Raw genomic sequence first — 20,311 nt, 5'->3', positions numbered from 1 at the left:
TCTTTGATCCATTTTGAGTGAATTTTTATGTGGTATAAAGTAAGGGTCTATAACCCTTTTTTTCATTTTTTGCACATGGATATCCAGTTTTCCCAGCCCCATTTGTTGAAAAGACTGTCTATCTTCCTCCAATGAATAATCTTGTCACCCTTGTTGAAAACCGTTTGACCATATGTCTTAGTCTAAACAAGTTACCATAACAAAATACCACAGACTGGGTGGTTTAAACAAGAGACATTTATTTTCTCACAGTTCTAAAAGCAATAAATCCAGGGTCAAGGTGCCAGCAAATTCAGTTTCTGGTGAGAGCTGTCTTCCCGACTTGCACATGGCCACCTTCTCTCTGTGTCCTAACTGTGGCCCTTCTTCTGTGCATAGGTGGAGAAAGCTCTCTGGTTTCTCTTCGTCTTCCTATAAGGACACATCAATCCTATTGGCTTAGAATCTCATTTTTATGACCTTGTTTAAGTTTTATGACCTCCCTGAAGGCCCTATCTCCAAATATAGTCACATTGGAGGTTAAGACATGAACATATGAATTTTGGGGATACAATTTTCTCCATGATACCATATATGTAAGAGTTTATATCTGGGCTGTCTATTCCATTGCCTGCCTTTATGCCAGACAGTTGCCCTATTTGATGACTATAGTTTTGTTTTATGTTTTGAAACCAAGAAATCTGAGACTTTCAACTTTGTTAATCTTTTTTGAGATTGTTTTTGGCTGTTTGGGGTCCCTTGAGATATTATATAAATTTTATGATGAATATTTCTATTTCTTAAAAAAAATGCTATTAGGTTTTGGTAAGAATTACATTGGATTTATAGGTCACTTTAAGTAGTATTGCCATCTTTACACCATGTCTTCCAATCCATGTACGATGGATGTCTTTCCACTTATTTGTGTCTTTTTAAGTTACTTTCAGCAATATTTTCTAGTTTTGAGTGTACATGTCTTACAAGTCTTTCAACTCCTTGGTTAAATTTATTCCTAAATATTTTATTCTTAAAAAAATGTTATGAGTTTATTTGTGTCAAACTGATGACATATGCTGAGGAATAAGATCTCAAATATTCCCAAGAATAACAGTTTTATAACTTTTTAATACATTTGAAGTTAAGAAGGGAACATAAAGGTTACATGGAGGTGGGAGAAAGCAAGGCAGGGATTGGATTACAGGATAACTAATAAGATTATGTCCTCTCTTGAGGCCGCTGACTTCATGTACAGAAATAATAGACAGGGCTGGCTTAAGGCAAAAACAAGCCTTTTAGTAAAGCAGTTATAGGCCTTGGATATGATTACTCACCATGACCTGCCCAGTAATGAATTTATGATCAGATCACATTGTGAGGGACTTTCCATAGAACCCCTTTTTTATCCACAGTTCCCCCTTTTGGTCATAAATCAATCTGAATGATACATTGATGACTAACCTTTTGGTCTGATAGTGTTGCCCCATGATGCTAAGAAGGCTCATGCCTAGGGAGTCTCTCTATCACCATTGTCTCCTCAACCACGGGGGATGGGGCAACACTAACCATGGGATCTGAGTTGAGGCCACATTTTTCCCTAAAAGGGAAGGACAGATGCGTGGAAGGCAATGAGGTCTCGCGGCCTTCATTATGAAAAATCACTTGATCATTCTGTCCTGTGAACTATCATGATGCGACTTTTGCCTTCTGTGTCATTTTTCTGTACTTGGCATCTAGTATTATATTTAGCCATGAAAAGAATATTAACAGTTATCTTTCTTATAAATGTTTAGAAATCATAAACTGTTGGACTACATAGAAAAACCCAAAGGACATGTATAACTATTATTATGACTAGTATCATTAGCAGACAAGTAGAGACAGTGCATAGATATATGGACTTTGTTGATGTCTTAAGATAGTTATCTATTTCTGGTGTTGGTGGCTTCTCATCCTCAAGATTTTGATGTCCATAGACAGAGGTAGTTGTCCACTTGTGGTTAGGTGCCTGATAAGGTCCCTTCCAATGAGGTTGGAGGGTGTCTTTTATTTATGTTCCTCCCAATCAACATAATCTCCAGGTGGCAATCAGTGACCTTTAAAGTCTGTTTCCTGGGAGCTCTCTGTGAAAGAAAATGGTTACCGACTTGGCATTGTCTTGAAGTGACTCTACCAAACCTTGGCAATGGTGTAAGATGTCTCTGCTCAATAATATCAGCTCATAAATTCCTTTACCTAAATCCAACTTAAATGCACTGTGATACATAAAGAAAGGCAAAACCAAAAAATAGGAAGCCAGGGAGAAGGGAAGAGCCAAGTGGCTGTCTCAGGTTTCCCATAATCCTATTTGTTCAATTTACAACCATTTTTTACTCATACAATATACACTAGATGTTTTCCTCCATATAATCCAAGATTTTAAGGCTTAAAACCACAATGTCTAATGAAAACCAAGATGTAATAGATTAGCATTCTTTAGCTTTGACATTTACCCTCTAAAAACATTTTTCATAGATATGAAAGTCAATTATTAAGATGGACTTATTTTTGTAAATCCCAGGCAAAATAAGGACACATTTGTTTTATTTAAAGCAACAAACTTAAGCCACTGACCTTGAAAAGCATTTGAGTCAGTTTCTATATTTCTGAGAATTTTAGAATGCCCAGTTCTTAGAAATGCTTGCCTTTAAGAACCCATACCTGAGTCTCCATCAACCTGGCTCATACTGTTTGCCCCATCCTGGTGGTTCCCTGAGGCCCTGCTCCACCCAACTTTCAGGCCCACCCAAGCTGTTTCCAGTGCCTTTTCCATATATATGGCTTGTCTTGGCACATGCTTCAGATTTTCCTAAATTATCTCAAACGAGCAGCTTCTGGCTTCAGCAAGCCCATAGGTCTTGCTAAGGTGTCCCAGGCCCAGCACTAGCAGCAGCCAGCCTTGGTTCACAGCTTGGCCTCACCTGGGTACCTCCATGCCCAGCACAAGTAGCAGACATCTGCAGACTGCTTTGTAGCTTATGCTGTGTGACCCTGAAATGAATACAGGCAGTCACCGACCTTGGATGTACCAACAGCAATCAAGGCTCAACTACAACAGGAGGGTGTACACAGCCCACACAGTGGATGCACTGTGACTACCCAGCTTGGGTGATAGGGGTGGCTATGCCACTGGACAACACAGGACACCTACTAAATTAGGCCACACTACCAAGCCTGAAGATGTAGCAGTTCTGCATAAAACATAGAAACAAACACAGGGAGGCTGCCAAAATGAGCAGACAAAGAAACATGGCCCAAATGAAAGAACAGAACCAAACTCTAGAAAAAGAACTAAACAAAATATAGACAAGCAAGCTACCAGATGTTGAGTTCAAAACACTGGTTATAAGGGTGCTCAGTGCACTTAGTGAGAATTTCAACAGCATAAATAAGGGCATGGAATTTATAAAAGAAGAACCAGTCAGAAGGATACACTAATTAAAATAAAGAACAATTTACAGGAAATCAACAATAGAGTGAATGAAGATGAGAATTAAATCATTCACTTGTAATATAAGAAAGAAAAAAAAAACACCCAATCAGAACAGCAAGAATAAAAAAGAATCTAAAAATGAAGATAGGCTGAGGAGCCTCTGGGATGACCTCAAACATAGCAACATTTGAATCATAGGTGTACCAGAAGGAGAAAAGAAAGAGCAAGACATTGAAAACTTATTTGAAAAAATAATAATAAAAGAAAACTTCCCTAATTTGGTGAAGGAAATAGATATACAAGTCCAGGAAGCACAGAGAGTCCCAAACAAGATGAACCCAAAGAGGCCCATCCCAAGACACATAATATTTAAAATGCCAAAGGTTAAGGACAAAGAGACAATCCTAAAAATGGCAAGAAAAAAGCAGTTAGTTACCTACAAGAGAGCCCCCCAAAGACTGTCAGCTGATCTCTCAAAAGAAACTTTGCAGGCTAGAAGAGGTTGGCAAGAAATATTCAAAGTGATGAAAAGCAAGGACCTACAACCAATACTACTTTACTCAACAAAGCTATCATTTAGAATCGAAGGTTCACACACACACACACAAAAAGCTAAAGGAGTATGTCACCACTAAATCAGCCATTATATGAAATGTTAAAGGGTTTTCTTGAAGAAGGAGGAGGAGGAAGAATAGGAGGAGGAAGAGAAGAGTTTGAACAATAAAATGGCAACAAATACATATCTATCAACAATTGAATCTAAAAAACAAAATAAGCATGCAAACAGTACAGAAACAGTCATAGATACAGAGAACATTTTGATAATTGTCAGATGGAGGGGAGTCAGGGATTTGGGCAACAAAGGTGAAGGGATTAAGAAATACAGATTGGTAAAAAATGGGCAAAGAACCTGAACAGACATTTCTCCAAGGACATACAGAGGGCCCAGAGACATATGAAAGGATGCTCAGCATCATTAGCCATCAGAGAGATGCAAATTAAAACCATGATGAGATACCACTTCTCACCAGTCAGAATGGCCATCATAACTAAAACAACAAGCGCTGGCAAAGTTGTAAAGAAAAGAGAACCCTAGTACACTGTTGGTGGGAATGCAGACTGGTGCAGCTGCTGTGGAAAGCAATATGGAATTTCCTCAGAAAACTAAAAATGGAACTGCCTTTTGACCAGCAATTCCACTCCTGGGATTATACCCTGAGAATCCTGAAGCACCAATTCAAAAGAACCTATGCACCCCAATGTTCATGGCAGCACAATTTACAATAGTCAAGTGCTGGAAGCAACCCAAGTGCCCATCAGTAAATGCGTGGATCAAAAAACTATGGTACATTTACACAATGGAATACTATGCAGCACAAAGAAAGAAGGAACTCATACCCTTCATGACAGCATAGATGGATCTGGGGAGCATTATGCTAAGTGAAATAAGCCAGGTGATGAAAGACAAATACCATATGATCTCACCTATAAGTGGAATCTAATCAACAAAACAAGCAAGCAAAATATAACCAAAGACATTGAAATAAAGAACAAACTGACAATAACCAGAGGAGAGGTGGCAGGGAATAACAGGGGGGGAAATGGGACGGGTCTTCAAGGAATACGTATAAAGGACACATGGACAAAGCCAATGTAGGGTAGGATCAAGGGTGGGAGGTGGGGATGGCTGGGGTTGGTAGGAGTGGTGGAGGGAAAATGGAAAAATTTGTACTCGAACAACAATAAAAAAAAGAGAGGAGGGGGGAAGAAATACAAATTGGAGGTTACAGAATAGTCATGGGGATATAAAGTACAGTATAGGAAATACAGTAGCCAAAGAATATATATGCATGACCCGTGTACATGGACAATGGTGTGGGGATTGCCTAGGGGAGAAAGGCTGGGATTGGTTGGAGTGGGCAAAGGGGAAAAATTGGGACAACTGTAATAGCATAATCAATAAAGTATAATTTAAAAGTAAAAAGTGCTTGCTTTTAAGTTACATTTTAAAATATATTTTATTGATTATGCTATTACAGCTGTCCCAATTTTCCCCCCTTTATCTGGTAACTCCCAGTCCCTCCAGCAATCCCCGCCCCTTAGTTTATGTCCATGGATCATGCGTATACGTTCTTTGGGTATTCCATTTCCTACACTGTTTTTAACATGCCCCTGTCTATTTTGTTTCTACCAATTTGTACTACTTAATCCCTGCAGGTATTGCCCCACTCTTCCCTTTACTCCTCCCAACTGATAATCCTCCAAATGGTCTCCATATGTATAATTCTGTTTCTGTTCTGCTTGTTTGCTTAGTTTGTTTTTTTAGGTTCAATTGTTGATCATTATGGATTTATTGCCATTTTAATGGTCAGAGTTTTCATCTTCTTTTTATTAAATAAGTCCCTTTAACATTTCATATAATAATGGTTTGGTGGTGATGAACTCCTTTAACTTGACCTTATCTGAGAAGCACTTTATCTGCCCTTCCATTCTAAATGCAAGCTTTGCTGGGAGAGCAATCTAGGTTGTAGGTCCTTGCTTTTTATCACTTTGAATACTTCTCATCAGTCCCTTCTAGTCTGCAAAGTTTCTTTTGAGAGATCATCTGACAGTCTTATGGGAACTCCTTTGTAGGTAACTATCTGCTTTTCTCTTGCTGCTTTTAAGATTTTCTCTTTATCTCTTTAAAATATTTATTTGTTCATTTGTTTATTTCTAGAGAGAGGGGAAGGAAGGGATAAAGAGAGGGAGAGAAACATCAATGTGTGGTTGCCTCTCATGTGCCTCCTACTGGGGACCTGGCCTGCAACTCAGGCATGTGCCCTAGACTGGAAATTGAACCAGTGACCCTCTGGTTTGCAGGCTGGCACTGAATCCACTGAGCCACACCAGCCAGGGCTCTCTCTTTGTCTTTAACCTTTAGCATATTAATTATGATGTGTCTTGGAGTGGTCCTCTTTGAGTCTATCTTGTTTGGTGCTCTCTGTGCTACCTGTACTTGTATGTCTATTTCCTTCACCAAATCAGGGAAGGTTTTTTTTTTTTTTTCATTATTTTTTCAAGTAAGTTTTCAAGGCCTTGCTCTCTCTCCTCTACTTCCAGGACCCCTATGATTCAAATGTTGGTATATTTGAAGTTGTCTGAGAGGCTCCTTAGTCTATCCTCATATTTTTTTTATTCTTTTTTTGTTCTTGATGCTCTGATTGAATGTTTTTTGCTTCTTTATGTTCCAAATCATTGATTTGATTCTTGGCTTAATTCACCCCACTGTTGGTTCCATGTAACCTTTTCTTTATTTCACTTAGCGTAAACTTCATTTCTGCCTAGGTCTTTTTTATGCTGTTGAAGTACCCAAGGAGTTCCCTAAGCATCCTAATAACCAGTGTTTTGAACTCTGCATCTGATAGATTGCTTACCTCCTTTTTGTTTAGTTCTTTTTCTGGAGTTTTGATCTGTTCTTTCATTTGGGCTCTATTTCATTGTCTGTTCATTTTTGCATCCTCCCTGTGTTTGTTTCTATGTGTTAGGTAGAGCTGATTTGACTCCCTGTCTTAGCGGTGCAGCTTATTGTATAAAAGCACACCTGTAAGTTAGATGGGGCGGAGCTTTAGGTAATTGCCACAGTGGGGCAACCCATGTGAACCAGGTCAATGGAGTCTCTGATATGGTGTCACTACTCTGTATCTCTGTGTGGGGAAGGGCTCAGAAAGCGCATAATGCTGCTGCCTGGCCTCTGGAGTTTTGTCTGGGAGGAAGCTATTCCTGGCACTTGCCCTGATGCCAGACACTTCAATTTTTCCCCATATGCCACTGGTGCCCTTCCAGCTTTTGCCCTGCTGCTGAAGCCCAGAGGAAATGAGTCTGGGTAAGTCTTAACCTGTTGTGGGCCCTTTAAGAGGAGACTCCTGAGAATCCCACAGTTTCTTCTGCTGCCCCAACCTCCACTGGTTTTTACAGTCAGAAGTTATGGGGACTATCTTCCTGGTGCTGGAACCCTAAGCTGATTAGTCTAGTAGTCTAGTAGCTGATTAGTAGTGTAAAGCTGGGATCCCTTGCTCCCGAGGTATCCCTCCTGATTCTTATCTATCACCTGTGGGTGTGGGACCATCCATTCCACATCTCCGAGTCTCTGCACCTCTCCACACATCTCTGTGTCTCTGCTCCTCCTACCTGTCTGGATGAATGTGGCTTCTTTAATTCCTTGGTTATTGGACTTCCATACTGCTCAATCTTCTGGTGATTTTGGGTGATATTTGTTTTGTAGTCTAGTTGTGACTTTTGCTGTGGTTGTGTGAGAAGGTGAGCCTTACATACCTATACCTCCTTTTTGACCAGAAGCCCTAATTTTAAGAATAGCATCCAGAGATAGAAAAATGTCTCACATTTACAACATACTAAAAAGTCTTTCCTCATTGAGTATGATGTTACTGTGAGTTTTTCACATATGTCCTTCCTTATATTAAGGTAGTTTTTTTTCTATTCCTAGTTTGTTGAGTGTTTTAACTTTTTAAATCATAAAATGGTGTTCAATTTTGTCAAATGCTTTTCTACATCAGTTAGAATGATCATATTTTTTCCCCTGCATTCTGTTATTGTGATGTATTGCACTGATTAATTTTCATATGGTGGCCCTGGCTGGATAGCTCAGTTGGTTAGAGAATTGTCCCAATATGCCAAGGTTACAGGTTCAATCCCTGATGAGGGCACATACAAGAAACAACGAATGAATGCGTAACTAAGTGGAACAACAAATCAATGTTTCTCTCTCTGTCTCTCTCTCCCTCCCTTCCTCTTTCTCTCTAAAGTCAAAAATTGTTTAAATTTTTCATGTAATGAATCATTTTTGCATTCTAAGAGTAAATCCTGTTTGGTTATGGTGTATAATACTTTAATTTGTTTTATATTGTCCATGGCTACTAAATTTTTTGAACATATGAAATATAGTTGTTACCTTTTTAGTATCTTTGTCTATTAATTCTAACATCTGTGTCAATTCTGGATTGCTGGGCTTTTTTTTTTTTAAGATTTTATTTATTTATTTTTAAGGAGAGGGGAAGGGAGAGAGAGAAACATCGATGTGTGAGAGATAGATCAATTGGTTGCCTCTCACACGCCCCCTACTGGGGACCTGGCCCACAACCCAGGCATGTGCCCTGACTGGGAATCAAACCAGCAACCTTTCAGTTGTCAGGCTGTAACTCAATCCATTGAGCTACATCAGCCAGGGCTGGATGCTTTTAGCTGATTAATTTTTTTCCTCATTATGAGTCATAGATTTTGCTTCCTTGCATATCTGCTAGTTCTCTTTTTTTCCTTTTTTATTGAATTTATTGGAGTGACACTGGTTAATAAAATTATACAGGTTTCAGGTGCACAATTCTACGACACGTCATCTGTACACTGTTTTGTGTATTCACCACCTCAAGTCAAGTCTCTGCTAGTTTTCTTTTATTTTTTTAAGGATTTTATTTATTTATTATTAGAGGGAGAGAAAGGAAGGGAAAAAGAGAAGGATAGAAACATTGATGTGAGAGAGAAATGTCCATCAGTTGCCTCTCAGACACACCCCCACGGGGGACCATGCCCTGGCTAGGGACGGGGCTGAGCCCCAACCAGGAACCGAACCTGAAACCCAGGCATGTGCCCTGACTGGGAATCAAACTGGTGACCTTTCACTTTGTGGGACAATGCCCAGTCAACTGACCCACACTGGTCAGGGCTGTCAACTAGTTTTCTTATTGGATTATAGACATTGTGATTTCTGCCTCATTGAATACTGAATATTTTTATATTTTTATACATATTCTTGAGCTTTGTTCTGGGATGCAGTTAAGTTAGTTGGAGACATCTTTATCTTTTCAGGCCTTGCTTTTGACATTTGTTAGTCAAGGCTGATACAGTGGTCAGTCTAGAGCTAGTTATTTCCACTAGCGCTGCAAGATCTTTTTGTGTGCTCTACATAATTCCCCATGAATCATGAGGGTTTCCAGTCCAGTTGATAAGAAAAACCACTATTTCTGTCCCTGTCTGAGCACCAGAGCAAGGGTTGTATCCTCTTATCCTCTTGAGTGATGCTTTCCCCAGGTTTGGGTAGTTTTTCCCTGATACGTGATTATGATTATTCAGCTGAATACTCACAAGGGACCCTCTGCACATCACCAGAGTTCTCTGCATCTCTCTCCCCTCTGGTAATCTGTCCTGTGAACTCTAGAAGCTTTGGTCTCCCAGACTCTCAGATTCCTCTTTTGAACTTGGGACTCTTCCTGGATTCCTCCTCCCTGCCCTGCAGCCTGAAAATTCTTATAAGGCATTAATCTGGAGCAATCATAGAGCTCACTTCCTTTGTTTCCTGTATCCTGGAGAGCGTTATCCTTCACTGACTGCTTTTTTAGTAATTTTCACATTTTTTGTGCATTTTTGTTTTTCTCAGGTAGGGGAGTAAATCTGGTTCCTATGACTCCATCTTGTATAGAATCAGATGTGTCTATTGAGTTAATGTTAGGAGTAAAACAAAAAACCCAGCCCAAGGTGGGAGCAGAAAAAAGAAAAATGTAAACTAATGAGTTTACCATAAGTTTGTTTATATCTTAAGGTACAGGCGATTCACAGCAAGAACAATTTATGAACTATAACTATCTTCTATACTAGCCACATTTTATAACTTTCTGAAATTACCAAAGATATATTTCACAAACACTGACATCATGAAAACCAAGTTTAGGAATTACATTCTAAAAGAGATAAACATAGGGGAAAAATACAATAATGATTAAATAAAAATATAAATAAAAGAGATAAACATAGCTTGGTGTACTTTTTTAAAAGATTTTATTTATTAGTTTTTAGAGAGGGGAATAGAGGGAGAGAGAGGGTGAGGAACAACAGTGTGAGAGAGAGGAACATCAGCTGGTTGCCTCACAGGCTCCCAACCGGGGACCACGCCCACAGCCCAGGCTCGCACTGGGCCAGGAAGAGGACCACCAGCGGCGACCTTTCACATGGCGGGATGATGCCCAACCAACTGAGCCACTCTAATCAGGGACAGCTCAGTATACTTTTGGTAGATTTTTCATTTTTTTAGACCATATATGTCAGAAGCCTTCAGGTGACTGAAAACTCAAGAGAAGGAAGAAAGTATAGTGCAATGAAATAGGAATGAAGGTGCTTGATTTTAGCCCAGCTAGAACATTTATGGGCTTTGCACCTCATGCAGTGTTGTAAATATTCTGGAGTAGACAACTTTTACTGCAGTGCAGTAAATAAATGAAAAGTGCACGTTGTTCCTTCATAGTTTTTCCTTAATCCATATTGATTCTCTTCTTAAAGGGGGATTTGTATTTCTAATTTCAGATATTTCCTTTAAAAGAGGGGGGAATTATAATAGCCTGTTTGCAAAAGCTAAGGAGAATAAAATAAATTATAACTGCTATAGGAGTTATTGAAATAGGGGTTGTGAGAAGTCTGCATGAAAAGTCAGGATTATGATACTTACAAATGACGTCACTAAGGAGATGAGACAGGATATGTCTGAAAGATGAGTATGATTTTAATGCAGCAAAGAGGCAAGGCAACATTCCACAAAACATTCATGATATATCAAAATATCACAGCTGCTAGAGTTCACTGGGCTTCACTGCTTTTTTTTAATGGCTATATTGAGGTACAATTGACAAAATTATAAGAGGCTTTGCATTTTTTGGGATAAAAAAAATGAGATGCCGACAGAGTCAGAGTGAGAAGGTGAGAGACACAGTGACAGTCACACTGAGAAGCAGAGGGGAAAGGAGGGAGAAAGAGAAACTTTGATGTGGGATAGAAATGGAAATCTCGGTTGCTTCTTGCCCGCCCACAACTCAGGCATGTGCCCTGACCAGGGAATCAACTGGTGACCTTTCGTTTTGCTGGACAATGCCCAAGCCACTGAACCAGCCCAGTCAGTGCTGAGATCTTTATTTTTTTTCACATGAAAGAACCTAAGACAAAATCAGGTTTAAAGACTCAATCGTAGCCCTGGAAGTGGCTGAATCAGGATTTGAGTTTTTGTTGTCTGGCATGCAAAGGTAAGTCTCTTAACTGTGGTGCTACCTGAGCAAGACTCTGCCTCTTAGGCCAAAATGGGAAAAGACCATGGGATTGCTCCCTGCTGCCTGGACTAGAGGCTCCTTGTGTTGCAGCAGTGGGGGAGGGGACAGTCAGTCTCTGTGACATGTCTGTGATCCTCATCTACTTTCTCACTAGGCTGCAGTTGTCAGTGCAACTGTAGTGACAGCGATAGCATATGCTTCGTAAGCCGAGAATTTTCCTGTATAACAGTGTTCCCATTGCCAATTCCCACCTCTATGAGAAGTTCCTTATGTTCATTACCAAGGAGACATTTGGAGTGTCTGGTGGAGACTCTTTTAGTTCCATGTTCCCCAAAGGAGAAAGGTTTACACTGAGCAAACAGAAAATCCTCAGATCTAACACTTGGTGGGTAGTTGAAAATATTTTCATTTCCATTATTTTTGCTCTGTATATCTGCTTCAGTGAAATATTGTTTCATGTTTTTGTCTAAAATAAAAATGAGATGCTAATAGTCATGCCCAGAGAAATGATAAAACTTCTCTTCCATTTTCCTTCTTTTGGTCCTCCCTCCAAATTATGTCTTAAGTTGCATTCAAATGGACATATATTATAATATTGCATTTTTTTAAGAGCCAAGTGTATGTCAACAAACACTGTGGCAAGATCAACTTCCGGCATGACAGTGCAAGGAGCTCCATGGACCTGCTTCCCAGTGAAACTGCCGAAAATTATTAAAACACACACATACACAAATCATTTGGAAATGGTTCTAAGGGCAGATAGCAAATGAAGAAACATCTATTCAAGAAAGTCAAAGATTTGGTAAGAAAAGTAAGATTCTTTGGTTTTGAACCAAGACCACTTCCTCCCTCCCCTCTCCCGGCTCAGCTGGGCAGAAACTCTATTCCACACTAGTGCAGCCAAGAAGGTGGGCTCCCTCCCCCGTGTCCCCAAGTCAGGGTTTTCTCCCCAGGAGGAGCAGGACATCAGCATTTCTCACCCTAGCCCCAGGTACCTACCTGGTGCTGAGGCTAAAACATGGAGATTCCCTTTGTTGTCCAGCCCCTACTCTTGGGGTAGAGGCACTAGGCTGGACATGGTACCACGGAAAGTGCTGGGGCCCCAACTGTCTGTGCCCTGGTGATGAGGTGGTGGTAGCAATGACAGGGTAGGCAATCCAAGAAGACCTCAAGCTACTATCTTCTCTCCCTTATACAGCACTCATACTCTGAAGCAAGAGTGTCACTAAGTCAGAAGCAAACAACTGTCCCCACCCAGAGCCCCAGAACGCTAGCCTAGAGATTTTGGCTAGGGCATGGGAGAAGTAGGCCATAGAACAGATAGTTTGCAATTTCTTCCCAAAGGAATTTGCTTCATTTACAACAGAGCAGGGGCAAGTTCAAGCCTAAAGGCACTCTAAGAAATAGTGAAGGTTGTGGCAGAAAGCAATTGGGAGATTTGTAGAGCCAACGAAGATACAGGCCAAATTGCAGGCCTGCTAGTTTTCAGGAAACAACGGGAGAGAAACAACTGGGAGAGGATCTCCTGGGAGCAGAACAAATATCAAGCACTGACTTTTCTAACTACGATTTCAAAGGAGCCCAGATTTGACTGGCTTTGTCTGTAGAGCAATTTTTGCCCCAGGACATCATGGAGAACAACAGAACAATCAGTCAGCAACTATGATCCTGCCGAAACCACTGTTGTCCCAGAGTGTGGGCCCAACCCTGCTCCTCCCCAAGAAACACCATCAGAGGCTTTACACCATGCAGCACTGGGTTGTGAGGGCAAAAATTTAGTTACTAAAATAACCCAGCCATTTACTAAACGAGTGAACAAGCAAATGACAGTAACAGCCCGGTGGATGGTTGGGGTGCCAAGCAGAGTGTACATACGATATGGACATCGTATCTAAAGTGCCCAGTCTCCAACTGCAACGACAACAAAACTAAAGACCTGCAGAGAAGGCATGACCCATACATCAGGGGAAAGCAGGTAACAGACACTGCCTGAGAGAGTGACAAAATATTTGATTTAACAGAAAAAGTCTTTAAAGTGGCCATTACAAATATGTTTCAAAAACTAAAGGAAACTGTGATTAAAGAAGTAGAGAAAAATGTACCAGCAGTGTCACATTAAGTAGAGACTATCAATGAGGAGATACGAATTACATAAAAAGAACCAAATGGAAATTCTTTTACTTTTGTTTTTTAATCCTCACCTAAAGATGTATAGATAGATAGATAGATAGATAGATAGATATTATTTTATTTATTTCTAAAGAGAGAGGAAGAAAGTGAGAAAGAGAGGGAGAGAAACATCAATGTGTGGTTGCCTCTTACACACCCCTAACTGAGGACCTGGCCTGCAACCCAGACATGTGCCCTGACTGGGAAATGAACCGGTGACCTTTTGGTTCTCAGGCTGGCTCTCAATCCACTGAACCACATCAGCCAGGGCCCAAGGGTATGTTTTCTACATTGATTTTTAAGAGGAGAGGAAGGAGAGAGACAGAAAGAGGAACATCGATGTAAGAGAGAAACATACACGCCCCCATACGTACCCCAACTGGGAATCAAACCCACAGCCTAGGTATGCACCCTGACTGAGAATCAAACCTGCAACTTTTTGGTGTGTGGGGCAATACTCCCACCAATTGAGTCACCTGGCCAGGGCTCATATAGAAATTATTGAGTTGAAAAATTACAGTAACTGAAATGAAGAATTCACTAGAGAGGTTCAATGGTAGATTTGAACTGGCAGAAGAAAGAATTCGTGAAATTTAAGGTAGGTAACAGAGATTATGCAATCTAAAGAACAGAGAAAAAAGATGAAGAGAAATAAGTAGAGCCTCCGAGAAATGTGGGATGTTGTTAAGCTACCAACCAAAATATGCAACATGGTAGTATTGGAAGGAGAGGAGAGAAAGGAACAGAAAAAATATTTGAAGAAATAATGGCTGAAAACCTCCCAAATTTACTGGGAAACTCTAGCCTACACCCAGTAAGCTTAACAAATTCCAACCAGGGTAAATGCACAGGCTCCACGAACAGACACTGCATAGTAAAAGTGCTCAAGTTAAAGAGAAGGAAATGTTGAAAGCAGCAAGAGAAAAATGACTCATCACTTAGAAGGGAATCCCAGTAAGATTAACAGCTGGTTTCTAAGCAAACACAATGGAAGCCAAATGGCAGGAAAACTTATTTAAAGTGTTTCAAAAACCCACTGTTAACCAAGAATCCTACATCCAGCAAGGCTCAGATTCTCTCTGAGTTCCAGATTGATGGGGATGACTTCATGGTAGACATGGCTATTTGGGAGTCCCTGGGGAACTCAGACCCACCGTTTCCCAAGCTGTCCTCCTCCTCACCTCCCCCACCCCCGTGCTAAGTGTGCTCTCGCCTCCATGCTCCACGCCCCTGTGAGTGGACCACCCTCTGCCCAGGTGCTCATTCCGTATTCCTGCTCCCACAGCCCCAGCCCCCACGTGCAAAGTCACTCCCCCCAACCTCCCTCTGTTGGTTTGCTTCACCTCATTTCCTTTGCCAGCTTCTCAACTGTTCTGCCTCCACTTTGTCCCCTTTCTGACCCATGATCCCCACAGCATCAAGAAATATTTTTCTAAAATGCAAATCAGATCTTGTCTCTCATACACACACACCCTTCCAGGTCTCCCCACTGCCTTTCTCGTGGCAGGTGGCAGGGGCAGGGGGCAGGCAAGGCCCCTTCCTCTCTCTTGTCCCTGCCAACACTGTAGCCTACCCCTCTGCTCAGGCTACACCGAACTTGCCCTTTTCAAAATGACTTTGCCTGTTTCTGGTCCTACCTGGATGTTGGCCACTTTGCTGGGGGTGAAGTTCCTGCCTTTTCTGCCCAGTTAGTGGCCGCATCCTTGCAGTCCACCTAGTGTTCCATGTGAGACATAGGGCTGAGCTACTGGGGCTGTGAGTGAGGTGCTGGCAGCCATGGGTCCCTAGGCACAGTCCCAGCCGAGTTGCTTTGACTGCATGAAGATGGGCTTCGTGATGGGTTGCACCGTGGGCATGGTGAGCGGGGCACTCTCCGGCATCTTTTCCTGCCCCAAGATTGGAATGGATGAGGTGATGGGAGGCATCAGGGACCAAGGCATCGGTGGAACCGTGACGCAGAGTGGTGGCACCTTTTGGCACATTTGCGGCTATCAGGACGGGCATCCGGTGCTAATCTGATTGCCCACATCCACCCCATCCCATCAGTCCCGGCCCGTGTACTATAATAAAGATTTTGAGTAGTTAGAGAAAACCCGCATCCTTTAAAACACAAGCTGAATGATAGCCTCCTCCAGAAAATCCTCTCCTGATTCTCATGCTGGGTTGGATCTTATTAGATCCTGAGCATACTGGACCACCTCCTCCACAGCATTTATCACACTGCATTATAAGCTTTAAGTTTTCTTTTCCTTAAATTTTTCCAAACACTTTATTTACTTGTTTCTTATTTATCTAGCTTCCTTACTAGAATGTTTACCTGTACCTCCAGTACTGAGCTGAGTACCCAGCACATAGTAGATGCTCAATAGGTGTTTGGCGAGTGAATGTTGAATGCATGTACAGAGGAGCGCAGTAGGAAACAGAAAGAGAAGTTAAGTGGTTCTTACAGTGACCCAGGAGGGAGGTGACAGGGCCAAAACCAGGGCTGGGGCAGCAGGGATGAGAAAACAGTGGGGTTGATAAAGACATTGCCTGAAATCACAACATAGGCTTAAACCGCAAGCCTGAGCCCGTGTGGCTTGAGGCCCTGGTTTGAGCTGGTGCAGGCAAGCACCCTGTGGGTAGTGGCTGCTCTGGAAGCTGCCTTGCGAGCAGGGATGAGGTGCGGGTTAGTTGGTGGGGACAGAAAGTATCAAGGCAGCTATCTGCTGGCCAGCACACTGCCTCTCCCACCCCACCAGGGGAACTTCGGGGCCTGGGCGCAGCAACAGGTTTGTGCGTCAAGCAAGAACTAAGCTCAGAGTCACACAGAATGGGAGGATGATGGGGAATAACCATCCCATTTGGGATGAACCTTGAAAATATTATGCTAAGTGATGGAAGCCAGACACAAAAGGACAAAGACTGTATGATTCTACTTACAGGAGCTAGTTAGCATAGTAAAGTTCATAAAGACAGAAAGAGAAATGGTGGTTAACGGGCCAAGGGGAGGGGAAGGGGGGAGTCTGCCTGATGAGAACAAAGTTTTTCTTGGGGAAGATGAGGGAGTCTGGAGGTGGGTGGTGGTCACGGTTACACAGGATGTGACTGCCCTGAACGCCATTGGATTGGACACTCAAAAAGGGGGAAATGGTAAAGTTGTTATGTATATTTTACAATAAAAAAATTTCTAGTAACCAAAAAAACAAAAGAAAAGATTATGTGAGACTGACGGAAAGAGTGGCAAGTGCGGCTCTGGCTGGAGGGAGGCGGGGTTGGCCAGGCTGTGCTCCGCCAGGCCCGAGCGGGAGCCCATCCTGTCACCTCAGAAAGAGGCCACTCAGGCCTCCAGCCTTTGGAAACCCGCTGGCCTGAGGGCTGCAACGCTCCCCTCACGTGTGACCGTTTCCCTTTCTCCTCCCCTCTCAGTGGCAGCTCGCCAGTGTGCTGAGGGAAGAGGAGGGAGCTTTGCTCTAGAATTCTCTGAACTGGGAGCCGGTAAGAAGGTGATCTGGGCTGGGAGAGACGTTTGCGCTGGGCCCAGCTTACCCCAGCCTTGGGTCCTCTGGAATAAACATGCCCCCAGCAGGGTCCCCTGGGGTTCTAGGCATGTCCCCAAGGCTGGAGCCAGCCTCCAGAGCTTCGGTTTGACAGAGGCTGCAGCTGGACATTGGCCTGCTGGGTCTCTGGCTCTGTGATGGTGGCTTATTGCTGAGGCACCTTTGGCCTGGGCAGAGAAGATAGCGAGATGTATCCATAAACTTCCCCTCATTCCACTCACTGATGGCTCCATGCCGTCACTGATGGCAGGGAGCAAAGTAGAGAAATTCCATTAGTGAGGGCTTGGAAGACAGGGCACCCAGGGGAGGGACAGGCATGATTCCAGGCCCATAGGAGCCATGGTAGTTTTCTGACTTCAGAGAACACACACCCCAGAGGGGAGTCCAGAACTGACTCTACCATAATTCCAGATACAGGAGTTTCCTAATTCCCACTGCCTGACACTGACAGGAATGCCCCTTTTGCCACCTTAAAGCTCAGCAGCAGCGGGAGCAGCAGAGCTGGAAGCTTCCTGAGTGGTATCCAGGCCAGTGATGTCCCATTCCAATGATGTGGGCGCTGATAGCTGGTTAGGTCAGAACAAGGACCAGACCCCCGTCCCCATCCAACCTGTAGCCTGTCCACATACTGTTATTACTCTGAGCTCCCCACTTTACCTCTAGTGGTGGGGGGTGGGGACTTGTCTAGGGCTGGCTCTGCCATCTTGTGTCACTACATGATTTTGTTTTTCTGCAGGAGATGCTCTGGTAAAACAAGTAGAAAATGAATGGCAAGATGTTCTGCCTTTTGGCGGGCATCTTCTCTATCCTCAACACCATCCAGTTCCTCATCTTTGACTTGAACGAGGTTACATTCCTTGGCTACGAAGAGAAGTGCACCATCTACATGGAAATAAAGCCCGGTTTAGCCTCTTGGATCTTGAACAACAGAAAGCACATCAGCGTCACCCTGTCCATCGTCACCATCAGCCTCAGCTGCCTGCTCCTCTACTGCACGCACAAGAACAAGTACAGGGGGCTGCTGTGCTACGCCTTGTGGATCATCTTCTATGAGCTCACCAGCTTCTGCATGGTCCTGCTCACCAATGCGATGATGAGAGAGCAGTTCAAGGAGCTGGGTTACCTGCACTTGATCTTCCAACTCTCCCGTATGTTCCTGCACTTCTTCTGTCTGCCCTTTATCATCAAGTATGTGTACATGCTTTATAAGGACCCCAAGACTTCAAGCAAGATAAGCCGACGCAGGCGCTCATCCGTCAGTACAATCGACTCGTGGCCGGTAATGATGTACCGCAAGATAAATTGAACAGAGCCAGGAAGGGGAGAGAGAGAGAGAGAGAGAGAGAGAGCAAGAGAGACAGAGAGCGAGCAAGAGAGAGCAAGAGTGCTCCCCAACAATAGACCTCCCCTTTCCCTGCCTGCTTTCTGTTGGCTCTCCTTTTCTTTTCACAATTCTTGAATTTTATGAGTTTAAGAGTGATTCTTGGAGGAGGGAGGGTTGAGGGGATGGATCAATTAATGTGTATGTGTGTTTTTATGGCTTTTTTTAGCATTGAATTATACGTGTGTTTACTTAGCCATTTCAGTGGTGCATACTGTTGTCTTTCACAGCCCCTCCTCTCTGCGTGTCCTTAGTTTCTAGTTTTTCCCGTGTGGATTGCCCACAGATGCCTGCTTCTGTCCAACAGAACTTTCTATACTGATAGGAATGTTCTGCCTCTGTGCTGTCCCCGAGCTACATGTGGCTACAGAATGCTTGAAATATGGCTCTAATAGCCCAGGACTTTTCAGCACTTTAATTCATTTTGACTTCAGTAGCCACACGCAGCTGGCTTGTCGCTGCCACACTGGAGAGCACGGTCAGGCACAGCCTCTCTTACCCCTGCACGGGGACACTGCAGGAACTGCTCTCCAGCGTCGGGCACCGCTCTGCTTCCCTCGAACTTTTCAGAAAACACTTCCTCTCATTGGCTTGTAACATGACAGGAAGAATCCCCATTCAAGGAAGCTCCAGAGTTCTCAATTTAAGCTCTATGGACATTTTGGACTGGATAATCCTGTCTTTTAGAGGGTTATGCTGTGCGTTGCAGTGTGTTTAGCAGCATCCCTGGTCTCTGCCCACTAGATGCACTAGCATCCCCTCACCCTTGTGACAAGCAAAAACATCTCATTGCTGCCCTGGTCAGGTAGCTCTGTTGGTTAGAGTATTGTCCTGATACGCCAAGGTTGTGGGTTCAATCCTCAGTCAGGGCACATATAAGAATCAACCAATGAATATATAAATAAGTGGAACAACAAATCTCTCCCCCCCCTTCCTTTCTTAAAAAAATCAATAAAAATTTAAAAAATACATCTCATTGCCAAATGTTCCCTAGGGGGCAAAATTGCCCCCAGTTGAGAACCATTATTTTAAAGCGGTACACCCCAGCACTGAGAGCTGGGGTGTCACTACTGTTAACTGATGAAGATCATCTTTTCTGAGAGCTCTTTACATTCACTGCCTTGTACAGTTTTAATCCTAATGTTTCCGTTTTATGGTTTGATGAAACTGAGACTGAAGACACTTGCTGTGTCATGGTCTCATGAGGGATGTGACCAAGGGCACATAGTGGTACAAGAAAGATTTGAATCCGGATCATCTGACTTCATACACACATGTCCTATTCAGTCCCCTGAAGCACTCTTACTTTTACCAAGATTTTTTTAAAAGTGGGGGGACCTCACTTTTTAGGATATTTCTTTTTCTTTCAAAAAATGTTGGGAGTTAGGTCAAGGGTCACTGTTTGGACCACACCCCCGAACCAGGAGCATGACAGTACCCACTCTTACTGAGCTCTTTATGAGTGCAGGGTGCTATCCTAACATTTCCCTCAATTCTTTCCACCACTCCATGATGCATTTGGACCCAGGTCAGTTCCCAAGATGACCACCAGGTGGCAGTCAACAATAAGCTTTGCCTGGGGCTGTTTCAAAACCTTGGTCAGATCCTCTAGGGGTGGCTTATTTGAGATTTAAGGGGACTCAAGCTGATGACCAAGGATTAACGGTGTGATTCCTTGCTGTATTCTCAC

At 42.9% G+C, this 20,311-nt stretch overlaps 1 protein-coding gene and 1 pseudogene across 1 annotated transcript; both read left to right on the top strand.

The window, feature by feature from the left end:
* The first annotated feature begins 14,254 nt into the window (after positions 1-14,254).
* On the top strand, positions 14,255-15,715 carry LOC114494954 (annotated as a pseudogene).
* A 1,351-nt stretch (positions 15,716-17,066) lies between these two features.
* LOC114495359 (transmembrane protein 217-like) lies at positions 17,067-18,559 on the top strand. The gene is made up of 2 exons (XM_028510616.2): positions 17,067-17,178; positions 17,977-18,559. Exon 2 carries the CDS (start codon positions 18,004-18,006, stop codon positions 18,544-18,546), a length of 543 nt encoding a protein of 180 aa, XP_028366417.1. The 5' UTR covers positions 17,067-17,178; positions 17,977-18,003; the 3' UTR covers positions 18,547-18,559.
* The last annotated feature ends 1,752 nt before the right edge of the window (positions 18,560-20,311 follow it).

Source organism: Phyllostomus discolor, chromosome 4 (genome assembly GCF_004126475.2).
Source record: "Phyllostomus discolor isolate MPI-MPIP mPhyDis1 chromosome 4, mPhyDis1.pri.v3, whole genome shotgun sequence".
NCBI classification, from domain to species: Eukaryota; Metazoa; Chordata; class Mammalia; order Chiroptera; family Phyllostomidae; genus Phyllostomus; species Phyllostomus discolor.
Note: the sequence above shows the minus strand (reverse complement) of the source record. Positions and strands in the feature narration are given on the sequence as shown.

What these genes read in the sequence shown, in the direction of transcription:
- LOC114495359 (XM_028510616.2), top strand. Translation starts at nt 18,004, where the DNA reads ATGAATGGCAAGATGTTCTGCCTTTTGGCGGGCATCTTCTCTATCCTC.